This window comes from Phyllostomus hastatus, unplaced genomic scaffold (assembly GCF_019186645.2).
Source record: "Phyllostomus hastatus isolate PE091 unplaced genomic scaffold, TTU_PhHast_1.1 phas_scaffold_114, whole genome shotgun sequence".
NCBI lineage: Eukaryota > Metazoa > Chordata > Mammalia > Chiroptera > Phyllostomidae > Phyllostomus > Phyllostomus hastatus.
Window position 1 is genome coordinate 10,712,073 of NW_025334006.1, and position 13,886 is coordinate 10,725,958.

The 13,886-nt window shown below is 49.7% G+C and overlaps 2 protein-coding genes across 2 annotated transcripts in view; one reads left to right on the forward strand and one right to left on the reverse strand.

Moving 5' to 3' along the window:
- SND1 (staphylococcal nuclease and tudor domain containing 1) overlaps positions 1 to 13,886 on the reverse strand; it is a 416,128-nt gene that overhangs the window by 52,598 nt on the left and 349,644 nt on the right. The gene's annotated exons all lie outside the window — the stretch shown is intronic.
- Positions 5,747 to 9,522, forward strand: LRRC4 (leucine rich repeat containing 4). Its single transcript, XM_045855550.1, has 2 exons — positions 5,747 to 5,876; positions 6,056 to 9,522. The coding sequence occupies exon 2, from the start codon at positions 6,156 to 6,158 to the stop codon at positions 8,112 to 8,114; it is 1,959 nt and encodes a 652-aa protein (XP_045711506.1). The 5' UTR covers positions 5,747 to 5,876; positions 6,056 to 6,155; the 3' UTR covers positions 8,115 to 9,522.

Below are 13,886 nucleotides of genomic sequence, written 5' to 3' on the forward strand. Positions count from 1 at the left end.
GTGAGAGGCCCTTCCACTCTATAGCTCTTTGCCATCCTTATTAAGCATCTTGTCTTTTCTTTGCCGATGTTTTTAAAATTATTCTGGATGGGACCTGCAGGGAGAGTGCTTTTCTGTCCACTTCCTTTTGCCTTCCTTTTTAAGAGTAGAATTCTTAGGGGGAAAAGAACAGTGGATTCTTAGAGCACTCATAAGAGTGGATAATTCTAGAACAGCTGTGTTGCCTTGAATCATCAGGCTCAGGGAAGAAAATCCATTCCCTTTATGACTGTGGGTAGTAATGGCCCAGCCACAGCTTCACTATGGGATCACAGGCAAGGAAAATAATCTTAGTTTTTGCAATGCAGACTTTTTCCATTAAACAGAAACTTCATGATCAGTTGACCCAGGAGGGGGATTTGCACATGCAAACATATGTGTGCACGCATACACACATGATGTGTTCATTGCCTTGGGTAGAAGAAGGTGACTCTTTCCAGACAGACCGTTTCTTATACTGTTTTGTCACCACCAATTCATCAATCAATTGATGTTTTTCCTTACCTTTGTGGAGAGCCATTCCCATACTATTTTTCTTTTTTCCTTCCTGCTTCCCAAAGACCCTTTTCTTCTTTGGTCTTGTTCTGTTCTTAGCTAAAATGGCAGCAAATAGAGTATAAAAATGGAAAAGGTGCTGGAGTAGGATTTGGCAGCCCCACAGTATTACAAACAAGAACTGGAGTTTCAGGAAGTATGTGATCTTCCTGACACTGGTGGGACTACCTTAAGGGGCCCAAAAGCCTATTAGAGCTAAGATAGTGCCCTGCCCAAGACTGCTCACTCCTAGCAAGCCCTATGAGGCATTATGGACATCTAGTGGCTGCTTGCGATAATGCCTCACGGCTGCATGCCAGGGTGGGTAGTGGTCTAACTCTGGGCTTTATCAGGAGCCCAATAATTGGGCTGCGCAAGGCAGTCCTAAGTCCTCTCAGAGTCAGTCCCCTGGATAAACTTAGTCCCTGGGAATGGCAGACTGGCTCTACAGAGACTTATCTTTATCCTAGTCCAGAAAAGTATGCTAGCACTTGCATATAAGACCACAGAAGACAGGCATTTGGGACTATCTTCCGAACCCCAGGTTTAAATGCCAGTTAGCCATACATTGTCATCTTGACTGAGGGGCTGAGCTCAGAAGGGGTAGACTCTGATATTTGTCATGTGGCTTTAGGTAAGTCACTATGACTATCTGATTTTCATTAATGCCATTTGTAAAATAAGAGGTTAAGTTCAGATGATCTTTAAGGTCCCTTTTAGCTTTAACATTTTGTGATCTATGAGCCTTTTTAGCAGCTGGGAAAACACTGATCTGCTTTGGCACTGTGCATGGCTAGATTAAACTGAAGGAAGCATTCTCTTCTCAACTTCGTGGCTGATTTCCAAGACTTGGCTATAATCCCAAACGACCAACCTTCTTCACAGAGCTATATAGCTGAGAAGGCGTGGAAATCATGAACTACGAGAGCTGGAAGGAACATTCTAGTCCATTTCCTTAATTTTATAAATGAAGAAAGCTAGGTTGAGAGCTGTTTACAGATTTCTCACGTTTCTAATCAGTGGCAGAAAGGGGACTAGGACTAAGGTATCTCAGTCTTAGCCCTAGTACCAAGCTGCTGATGCAGGCTTCGCCCAATCACCAGCTGCCTTCTTCAGTTCTTCCTGACTTTATCACAGCAGTCTCTGTGTGGAACCAGAAGTGAAAACTTTCTCAACCAGCATCATTCCTTCCTTTTCTTCATCTCAAAGTTGAAGCCTTCCTCTCCTTTTTATTCCTTGGTGGCAACACTCCAAGTCTAGGAAGTAGTCAGAACCAGGGTGCCGTGAGGAGCAGCAGACAATGGCTACACCACACTCTCGTACAGTGCCACTTTCAGTTCGGAAGGGCTGTGTGCTGCGAAGGCTTCACAGCCCCCTCAGTCCAGTTTGCAGCTCCTGTGGTCTCTCTCAGCCTGGCTGGCCAGCAGAGGACAAGGCAGCCCCATCTAGAACTCCATGTAGAGCTTGGGCATATTCATTTCATCAATCAGCCACAAATATTTACCGGGAAACAACCTCATTACTAAGTACTAGATTGATTGAAGGCAGCCACCCTTCCATCCACCAACACAGTATTGGGGAAGAACTTTGATTTGCTGGGTCTGGAGATGAATAGGTGGAGCCTGAGTCTGTCTACACTGGCAGAACACCAGCCAAGGCAGAGATCCTCTGTTGCCTGAGGAAGGAGGGGTAGTCACAGTCCAGTGGGCCATCTAGACCCTGGACAGCATACCCTCTGGCACTCTGTTAGCTTGATGCCAGCTGTGGCGAGGAGAGGAACTTCATTCCAACAAGCTTCCGATTCTCCTACACAGATCCCTGTCAGGCTAGGCTTACATTTCCTGGGTCTACAAGACAGTAGTCCCTCTTAAAGCTGATAGTATGCAGGGGCTTTAGACAAGAAAACAAACAAACAAACAAACAAACAAACAAACAAACACCGAGCTGCTAAAGAGCCCAGATGGAACTGATGCTGAGTATCAGAAATACAGACTTGCCTCCATTTCTATCTCATCTTTCTCTTGATCAGTCATTGCAAATGAAATAAATTAAAAAAGGATCTATTTTCTGATTTCTTCCTCTCCCACCCTTTAGTCTATTTCTCCTCACTGAACTTTTTAATAATCTTTCCTCCAATTTGCCTCCACTGTTTATTCTATGCAGAGTAGGCACACTGGACATTTTTGTTACAGTGATGAAAACACTGTGCTCAGGGTTTGAAGACTGAATTGAAATACTGACTCTGTTGCTTTTAGGGTGTATGTATGCCCTTACACACATTATTTGCCTGTCTGAGCTCAGTACCTCCATCTGTAAATGCAGATAACCATGGCTAATATATCGTTGGGTAAATTAAGATTAAACAAGCGTGTGAGTGCGCACGCTCTCTCTCTCTCTCTCTCTCTCGCGCACACACACACACATCACATCCATCCATCCATCCATCTTTAGTAGAGTGGAGAGCTCGAAACACCCCAGTAATTGACTGTAAAAGTGGATAAATGAAACCTGAGTTCTCACCAACAGAAAGAAAACTCTGGGGAATCACTTCCAAATCCAAGTTCCTTGACACCTGAGCCCTGCCAAGGTTCAAATCCTGGCTCCAGCACTTAATATGTGACCCTAGGCAACATATAGACTGTAAATGCATAATAAAAGGGTCTTGGTAAATAATGAGCAACTTAACTTGCTAGGACTTCAAAAAGTCTCTAGGGCATTGAAGAATGAGGCTCAAGTTACTGGCAGCAAACAGTTGTGGAGAGCTGAGAAATCCGGGACCCTTCTTAAGCCAAAGCCCAGGAGCAAGTGATGAGGGCTTAACAAGCAAGCTTGTTAAATTGGGTCTGAAGACAGCCCTTGAGAAGAAGCAATACTAAACCGAGGCCAAATTCTACCAGATCGGCTTCCCAGGACTCAGGCACAGATGGCCCCACACCCACTAGGCAAAGAAAGGGCTGCGAAAACGTTAAACTAGTCTTGTTTTACACTGGTCTGTCAAATGCCCTGCGGTCTCCTCTCTTTAGAAATAGGGGCAAATTGCTGCATAGGTCTCAGGAAGTCCCAGAAAAGAAAGAGGAGCTGGTGAAGCTCAAGGGCAGAAGGTTTAAGACCTCCCCGCCCCAATCCTCCAGGGGAGGGAGGAGAAAAGGGCGTCAAAGAACTGTGAATATAAGTAGCAGCCAGTGTGGCTTCCAGAGGAGTGGGATTGTGCTCTGGTTTCTGGAAGTTCACCTTGATCCTTCTGGCCAGCCACCGTACTGTCCCAGGTTGTCATTCTCCAGCTCCTCGCACTTGGTCTTTCCTTCCACTGTTTGCTTCCCCCGCAACCCTCATTAAGAAAACTATCATTTAAAGCCCTAGTTAAAGCTGAGGAAGGGTGCTGCTAGGGAGGGGGCAGGACGGAAAGGACTCTGTGCAGCAGCCCAGGCTCCCGTTTTTTTTTGCACCCCCGCCCCTAGCCACCCCCGCGTCCCCACCATGCCGCTCCAAACTCTGCGTACGCGGTCGGGCCAGGCGGCCAGGAGCCCCGTCAGCAGTCGGCGGGGGTGAGGATGACGCGGTCTGGGCGGGAGACCGGCCAACTGCAGCAGCCCCACCGCAGGTTGCCGCGCTCCAGGTTCCCGGTCCCGGAGTCCACCTCACCCAGTGCCACAGGGTGCCTGGCGCCTGTGTTGGGGCGGAGAAGCAAGCGGGGGCGGCGCAGCGTGGTCTCTCCCGCAGCAGCCCCGCACCCGCTCCAGCCTATCAACGGCCACCCGGCGGCTCTCTGCTACCGACCAGACCAAAATAGCTGCGAACGCCTGCGACTTGCGCGGCCGCTCACTTGACGCTCACTCCAGCTCGCTCGCCCGCCAGCTCGCCGGCCAGCTCCCCTCGTCTACAGGGGGTGGGAGGAAATGGCCCGCGGAGGGGGGTGGGGGGTGGGGGAGAGTTAGGAGGAAAGAAGGGAGGAAAGAAGGAAGGGAACGAGGGAGGGAAGACAGAGGGGGAAGTGGGACGGAAGCGCGGAGCCGGGCTGCGAGGCAGCGCTGGAAGGCGCCGGCGTTAACCCCTCGAGGGCAGGCGGCGGAGGGGGAGCGGTGTTCATACATAAGAGCACTGCATCACGCTAATCTTCTCCCCAGAACAGTATGCGTCAGCAGTACATTCACGTTCTGACTGAAGGACAAAAGGATGAGAGAGCAGTCTGCGTGGCTGCTGCCTGCAACACCGCGAGCCCGGCGCGAGGAGGAGACGGTGGGCGCCGAGCCCAGGGGCCCCGTTGCTGCCGCCGCTGCCGCTAGCGAGCAGGGACCATGTTCTCGGGCTTCGAAGCGTTTCCCGCAGCCGCGACCCCCGCTGCTCACGCCGCCGCCGCCAGCGCTCGGACCGCCGCAGCAGTTCGCGGGCAGCACAGCTACTGAAGGCGCCGAGAGCCGAAGCCCCGAACTCGTCCGCTCCGCACAAAGCCAGAGCCGGAGGCGCATCGGGGGCCCGGCAGTGGCGGGTGGTTACGCGCTGCCGGGGGCCGCAGCCGCCGCCGGACCCGTGCCCGCCCCCGGACTCCTCCAAGGGGCCTGCAGTGCAGGCGCGCCGGGGCTGCTGCGCTTCTCCAGCCGGCGGACTTGGTCCCGCCGCTCCCTCCACGCCGCTACCCCTCAGGGGGCTGGACGGATTACTGCTTCTTGCGCCCGCAGACTGGGAAAGTCAGCCCAGATTGTGTCTCTTTAACCCGTAAGAGGCGAGGAAAGAAGGGGGTGTGTGTCTGGGGAAGGCGCAGGAGCCGCGACACCGCCTCTTAACTCTCGCAGCCCCACGAGTGAACGCCTGCATCAGCCACCGCGGCCGCCGGAGTGGCCGCCACAAGGAGAGCGGGCAGCGCAGCAGCCAGCGCGCGGCCTGGGAGGCTGCGGGCGCCCCCTCACTCCCCGCCGGGCGCAGCCGGGGGAGCGGGCTGGGGGCGCAGGAGGCACACTCGGCGATGAAGCGGCTTCCCCCTTTGCTGGTGCGAGCCGGTGCCAGGGTCCAAGGACAAAGCTGGGAAGCGCTGGTGGCGCCGCTCCTCAGGCTGAGGGGGGGGCATGCACCTGCATAGCCCGCCGGGCCTTGGCTCTCCCTGGCGCCTCAACTCCGCTGCTCCGCGTAGCCAGCTCCGGATTTACTAGAAGCCATTTTGTCTCCCCCTCCCCTCCCCTCTGCCCTCCCCGTCCCCTCTACTTCCCCATTTTGTTAATTACAACTAAGAAGTAAGAATGGAAACGAGGTGGCCAGCTCTTGGGGAGACCGCTTAAGGACACCACGCCAATTCTTCCCTTCCTTCCGAGGTAGGTGGCAGCGAGGAGATTGGGTGGGGATGGCTGCAGTGGGGGACAGAAAGTCTCAGTTTTGCTAGGGCTTGCCTTGAGGGGGGTTGGTAGTCAAGGGGCCACTCTTGAGTTTGGCATGATTTTTCTGGCAGTTCTGCTCCGTCTCTCTAATCACCCCTCCCCACCTCCTTCTCCAGATGGAAAGAGGCGCTCCTAGCTCACTTAAGCCGGGGTAGGGCTGGTTCTCCTTTCCGAGCCAAAATCCCAGGCGATGGTGAATTATGAACGTGCCACACCATGAAGCTCTTGTGGCAGGTAACTGTGCACCACACCTGGAATGCCGTCCTGCTCCCCGTCGTCTACCTCACGGCGAAAGTGTGGATTCTGTGTGCAGCCATCGCTGCTGCCGCCTCAGCCGGGCCCCAAAACTGCCCGTCTGTCTGCTCCTGCAGTAACCAGTTCAGCAAGGTGGTGTGCACCCGCCGGGGTCTCTCAGAGGTCCCGCAGGGTATTCCCTCCAACACCCGGTACCTCAACCTCATGGAAAACAATATCCAGCTGATCCAGGCCGACACTTTCCGACACCTCCACCACCTGGAGGTCCTGCAGCTGGGCAGGAACTCCATCCGGCAGATTGAGGTGGGGGCCTTCAATGGCCTAGCCAGCCTCAACACTCTGGAGCTGTTTGACAACTGGCTGACAGTCATCCCCAGTGGGGCCTTTGAGTACCTGTCCAAGCTTCGGGAGCTCTGGCTGCGAAACAACCCCATAGAAAGTATCCCCTCTTATGCCTTCAACCGGGTGCCCTCCCTCATGCGCCTGGACTTGGGGGAGCTCAAGAAGCTGGAGTATATCTCTGAGGGGGCTTTTGAGGGGCTGTTCAACCTCAAGTACCTGAACTTGGGCATGTGTAACATTAAAGATATGCCCAATCTCACTCCCCTGGTGGGGCTGGAGGAGCTGGAGATGTCAGGAAACCACTTCCCTGAGATCAGGCCTGGCTCCTTCCATGGCCTGAGCTCCCTCAAGAAGCTCTGGGTCATGAACTCACAGGTCAGCTTGATTGAGCGGAATGCTTTTGATGGGCTGGCCTCACTTGTGGAACTCAACCTGGCCCACAATAACCTCTCTTCTCTGCCCCATGACCTCTTCACCCCACTGAGGTATCTGGTGGAGTTGCACCTACACCACAACCCTTGGAACTGTGATTGTGACATTTTGTGGCTAGCCTGGTGGCTTCGGGAGTATATACCCACCAATTCCACCTGCTGTGGCCGCTGTCATGCTCCCCTGCACATGCGAGGCCGATACCTGGTGGAAGTGGACCAGGCCTCCTTTCAGTGCTCTGCCCCCTTCATCATGGATGCACCTCGGGACCTCAATATCTCTGAGGGTCGGATGGCAGAGCTTAAGTGTCGGACTCCCCCTATGTCCTCTGTGAAGTGGTTGCTGCCCAATGGGACAGTGCTTAGCCATGCCTCCCGCCACCCCCGGATCTCTGTCCTCAATGATGGCACCTTGAACTTTTCCCATGTGCTGCTCTCAGACACTGGGGTATATACATGCATGGTGACCAATGTGGCAGGCAACTCGAACGCCTCGGCCTACCTCAACGTGAGCACGGCCGAACTCAACACCTCCAACTATAGCTTCTTCACCACGGTCACAGTGGAGACCACTGAGATCTCGCCTGAGGATACAACACCCAAATACAAGCCTGTTCCTACCACATCCACTGGTTATCAGCCGGCCTATACCACCTCTACCACGGTGCTCATTCAGACCACCCGTGTGCCCAAGCAGGTGGCAGTACCCGCGACAGACACCAATGACAAGATGCAGACCAGCTTGGATGAAGTCATGAAGACCACCAAGATCATCATTGGCTGCTTTGTGGCAGTGACTCTGCTAGCTGCCGCCATGTTGATTGTCTTCTATAAACTTCGAAAGCGGCACCAGCAGAGGAGTACAGTCACGGCCGCCCGGACAGTTGAGATTATCCAAGTGGATGAAGACATCCCAGCAGCGGCTTCCACAGCAGCAACAGCAGCTCCAGCCGGTGTATCAGGTGAGGGGGCAGTAGTGCTGCCCACAATTCATGACCATATTAACTACAACACCTACAAACCAGCACATGGGGCCCACTGGACAGAAAACAGCTTGGGGAACTCTCTGCACCCCACAGTCACCACTATCTCTGAACCTTATATAATTCAGACCCATACCAAGGACAAGGTACAGGAAACTCAGATATGACTCCCCCCCCCCAAAAAAAAACTTATAAAATGCAATAGAATGCACAAAAACAAACAAGACAGCAACTTTTGTACAGAATGGGGAGAGACTTTTTCTTGTATATGCTTATATATTAAATCTATGGGCTGGTAAAAGAAACAGATTATATTAAAATTTAAAAACAAAAATCAAAACAGAACTATTTTCTAACTTGTAAGTTCTATTTAAATGGGGAGTGGGGTTGGGAATGTTGTGGGGTAAAAGCCACATGTCAACTTGCTATGCTTCCAGATGGGTGTTCTGGTGTAAAGTTGAAACTGCTAAGATAAAACCAACTAAGATATCCACAAACATCCCTAAAGAGGTAGGGTGTGGGTTGATGAGGGGTGGGGGATAGACTGAATCTGTCATTTTTTTTTTTAGAAGATGCTTCATAGGATACAAGAATACCCATTTCTATAGACACCTTTCTTAAGCTGAGAGCTGTCTTTGCAGATTTATCTTATTTTAAAAAAATTCAAAAAAGCACCAAGAATTTGTACTGTGCTAAAATACTGAGAGGCAATAATTTTTTTCCTTCAACGGTCTAGGGGAAGATAAATCTGTAAATGTATTTTAAACAGGAATACCACAAAAATGCAAATGAATCCTTAAAGGGGCCAAGTCCTTATGTCTGTCCTTATGCACAAGTCTCCTTGGTTTGTGTACTGGGACACACGTGTGCCCCGCCTGACAGAGCGCTCAGGAAGGAGCAGAGAAGGAAGGGAGCTGGCGTAGCTCTCCGTCAAATGCTTTCACATTGCACCAGATTCCTGCAGTTGGGCTTAACCTAATCTGTGCAAGGCATGTGTCTATTCAGAGTTTCCCATGAGGAGGAGGCCCCTGAAGTGGGTGCGGCAACAGAGGGGGTGGGGGGAGCAGAAGTAGAGAGAATGTATTTACTGGAGGCCATAAACTAGCATTGTGCCATGTCCACCTGTTGTTCCTAGTATCTAACAAGTGACTATAGACAATGATGGCATTTTATGATTTTTAAAAATGGTTTTGTTTTAAGGTGGAGAGGAAGGGGGCTGGGAGTGGGGAGCTTGGGGGAGTGGAAGCTTTTCTCATGCTTGTGATTTGGTGACTATTCTAAATGCTGATTCATTAGGGATTATTACAGCCGATCTCAACTGGTTGTGGTGATGGGGTGGGGGCAGAACGTGAGTAGAGAAGAAAACGGAGAGCAAGGACACAGGCTCATTTAAAGTAGAATGATGCCTTCCTCAACCAGGATGGTTCACAAAAAAAGATGTGAAGTCCACAGAAAAAACAAAAGTGATACACATGTACACACGAGTAAGTTCTGCATGGAGTCTTGTTGGATGAAGCACAATGAGGGGAAGGCTTCCCTCTCCCAGGCCTACCTCAGGAAGAGGTGGAAGATAAAGGGTGGGCATGGGCGGGGAAGGCAGAGATCTCTGTTATTCTGGTCCATTTAATGCTGTAACTTCTTTCATTTATTATTTTAGCTTTAAAAGGAAATAAAGGGTTCAGATTTGAAAGGGGGTGGGGTGGGTGGGGGGGATGCCAACAAAAGAACACTGATTGTAATGTGAGAAAAGTGTATTTTTGTATTTTAATAAATATTGTTCAATTTTTAATTCAATGTTCCCAAAGGGTTAACCTGAGTAAGACCCTGAATCTATAAATTCTTACACGAGCATTGACGAAGTCATTTCTATTTAAAGAAAAAAAGAGAAGGGGAGGGGAGAGGTAAGGTGGGAAGAGAAAACAATGTTAAATTTTTTTTAAGTATGGGAAAATGCTAAAGCTGTCATCAACCTTTCCTTAGTTGAAATAAAAATGTCCCGATTCTAGTGCACCTTCCATGAGATAAGTGTGTTAGTCCCTGGCTTTATTGAAGGTAGAACCAAACTCCTTATGCCCTGGAATAGCAGGGGAAATGGGTCAGCTTCAGCTCTTGGGACCTGGCCAGAAGTTAAATGCCACCTCAGCAGAAGCTGCTCAGGCAGTACCAGCTCTACCCCGGGGACCCTGGGGGACCTGGATTTAAGAGGTCTGAAGTAATGTTGTTTGGCTTAAATTTCCCACAGGCAGCGTTGCTTCAGTTCTCTGGGCGTTAAACAGTCAAACATGTCTTGTGGTGGTGGGTGTTTGTCTGCTGATGCTTACCGAGTAATGACATCCAGAGAAGCTGCATGAACTGAGACCCTGTGTCTCTTCGGCACTAGTATTTATACTAATGCAGGGAATTGGGACTGAGTGGGTGTGATCTCTCTGGCGCTGAATAGGGAGAGAGGCAGGCAGTACTTTACAGCAGTCGGCTAAGAAATGGCTAAGAAAGGGCCAATTCTTAATCTTCCTGGGTATATATATACCATTTCTGGGAATCAGTGCTTGTGGAAGCATATATGCCTGGGCACACAGTTAGAAATTGCCACTCATGCTTCTGGGCCACCTACCTCCAATACAAAGAGAAAACTGCTGCAGAGTAAAGGGTGGGACTTGGCTGGGGCCAGTTGAGAAAGCAAGAAATTGCCCCCTATTTTTGTGCCACGAGACACAACCCAGGCTGAACAGCTTCAGAGGCAATTGTGGAAGTTGCTGCTTCAGAAATTTCCTAACACCCCTCCTTTTTTGACAGCTATTTGGGCAGTCTGGGAATTATACAGTACCTCTGGAACAACAGAGGCTCTATGCCTGAACAAGGTCTGAGGGGAGAGGTAGGAAAGTGGGTCTAAGACATTTGTAGGGAACAGCCCTAAGAACAAATGCACTTGTTTATCGGGGTTGAGCAAATTCAGGTCTTGGAATCTCAGGAAGAAGTGCTTTTTAGAAGGAACCTCAGGGGAGTTAGGGAGGACTGAGATTATGGTTCCTGTATGTAAGTGTTCTCAGAACTGGAAGGGTAGTTCCTTTCCCCACTGGGCTTACTCCTTGCCCTGGGCACCATTTCAGCTTTTACAGTAGCAATCCTCCTTTGTAGCAGGTTCTTGGGACGGCTCTTCAGGAGTCCCATAAGCACTGAAAGAGCAGTGTTTAATGCTGTGTTGGTGACTCATTCTAGAGCTTGGCCAAGCTGTAGGGTTTGTTACCTGAGAATGGAACACAGGTTGGTAGCTTTTCAGGAGGTTGTAACAATGTTAGAGAAAAAGACTCTGCTGCTGATTATATGGAGTTAGAGAGTTTCATTATAGATTTTTTTAGTCTAATCCCTTTATATTTTACAGTCAAGGAAACCAAGCCCCAGAGAAACGGAAAAATATATCCAAGGTCACACTGCTAGTTAGTGGAAGAAGTGGGACTGAAACCCAGGCCTCTTGACTCCCAAGCCAAATGTGCTCTCACTCAGGCTCTTACTGGCCATCAAGAACCTATTTCTTTCTTATCCAATATGTAGTGAAAATGGGACCTTCTTACAGATAACTCTGTGTTCTCTTCTCCCTCTTAGAGTTGCCTAATCTCCTGCAGAACTGGCTTCACTGGCCTCCAAGGCCTCACCAAAATTCTGAACACAAGGGCCCCATAGCTGGTCCAAGGGCAGCTGTGTACTCACTAAGGAGCCAGATTCTCTCAAATACATCAAATAGCTTCCTGATTCTCAGGTACAATGGCAGACAGAAATTGCAGGATCTCACAGAGGGTGACCGCTGCCAGGGAAAGGGTGAAGTAGATTAAGGCAGGGTGCTCACAGTGGGTAAGGTGGCTTGGCCTTTTCTCTGCCTTGGAAACTTTATAGAGTAGAAGATTGACAGAGGTGTTAAAGCACCTATCGGGTCAAGTTCTCTCTAGTGGAGTGATTTCTATTTGGCTCAACAATCAGACTCTTGAGGGGTGCTCCTTAACTCTTCTCCACTGTATCTACACCAGCCCTAGTTCTTTAAGTGCCATGCTGTGCTGCAACTCCCATCATCTGCTCCAGGGCCTTTTCTTCAGTGTTAATACTGCATCCGGTTCTCAATGAAGGTAGAGTAGACTGGCTAGTTTTTAGGCCTAGAGACATCAGCTTTATCATAGCTGTTTAACAATGCAGTGAGGCCAGCAACTTGCTGTGTACTGAGTGGACAACATAGCAAAGACTTGTGCAAGACAATTCCTATTGTTGGGGAAGAGGTCCAGACTCCATGACCATTAGTAGTAAAGCTGTGGCTTCCTTCAGTGGTGATGGAAGAGACTGGGAGAGGGCTGAGTGGGCCTTACTTAGCCCAGGCAGGCTACTACCTCAGGGGGCCAGAGTCCACAATTAATGTTCCAACATTTTATTGCAACAAAGCAGCAGGGGCTTAATATTAGAGGGGGGAGAGAGAGAGAGAGAAAGGGAGGGGGAGGTAGGGAGGGAGAACATTTACATCCAAACATATGTCTAATTTTATCTCCTCTGTTGGCACTCAGCACTCCATGCCATCGGCTAATGCAGGCACTGTTCACGCCATTTCTAAATCCTGCCTCAGCTAAACTGCAAGGCAGCTTTTGTCTCAAAGCACCTCTCTTGGTCCCCATCCCTCAGAGGAAAGAATGGTTTGGGCAGCAGATTAAGGTTGTGTTCATCTTTGCTTTTAATTAAAATGAAGTAAATTGCTTCTTGGAGCAGGGATAAAGACTTCAGGAAAAGAGAAGTGGAATACACATATTTACAAAGTAATACAGCATAGTGCTTTTAAGTATAGACCTGGAGCCAGTCCTGGGCTGAATCCCAGCTCCGTCACTTACTAGATGTGTGATTTTGTTCAAATACTCAGTTTCTTGGTCTGTAAAATGGACATAATGTTAGAATTTACCTAACTACTTCACAAGCTATTGTGAGAATTTAAATTATATATGTATATAAAATCATACAATAGTACCTGATAACATCTATTAATGTTGTATAGTTGGTTAATTATTTCATGATATACTTAAGGGGACAGGCCAACGGCCCAGCCCTCACCATCACGTCTATTCTTGAACCTCATCCATGTCCAAAGAGAGAAAGGGCCTATTGAGCTTATTCCTGAGAGGAAGGATGATTATCCAGAAGTCAGGGACAGCAGGACAGCACCATCTGTAAGCCTGTGGTGGGAAAGATAGGTTGTATTTCTCTTCCTAGGAAGACAGTGCCTTGTGCTCTGTTCCCTAATACAGCTCTATAGGGACCCAAGGCACTGTGTGTAAGAATAGAATATCCTTCCTTGTGGACAGCAGGAAGAAAAGAAAGGTGCTGCTGCTGTTGGTGCACAGTGGAAGGCTGGGACAGTATACATGCACCCAGGAAGCCTTAGTCTCTTACCAAGTGGGTAAGTTTTCTAGAGTACTCCCCACCTACCCCTGTGCGTGGGGAGGGCAGAGGCAACAGGAAGCAGGAGAGAGAAAGGCTGTTGGGGCTTTAAAACAGTACTGGAAGGCCTGAAAAAAGGAAAGGAAGGAGAGAAAACCACCATAATTTGAGCAAATGAGAGCAGAACGGAGCAATATGGCAAGTACACAGGCTAAGGGTCTGCAGTGAAGTCAAAGAGGAACACCAGAGAGATTCCTCTGCCCCAGCAAGAAAGAGGCTGGCCAGACCCTGGATGGGGGAGGACTTAGTGTGAAATTCATGGCATGGAGCAGAGAAGAAAAGCAGGCAGATCAACATTCCAAGAGAAACTAAGAAAGAATGTATCTTGATTTCCTTGTAAGAGGCTGGAATTAGCTTTTAGGATGATCAGAGGTTTTACCCTCTGGTACATGCCAGCTTTGCTGTCAGTACTTGGGCCAAATCACCTACCCACAACAATCCTGTTTCCTACGCTGGAGGCTGTCCACTGCTTTGGG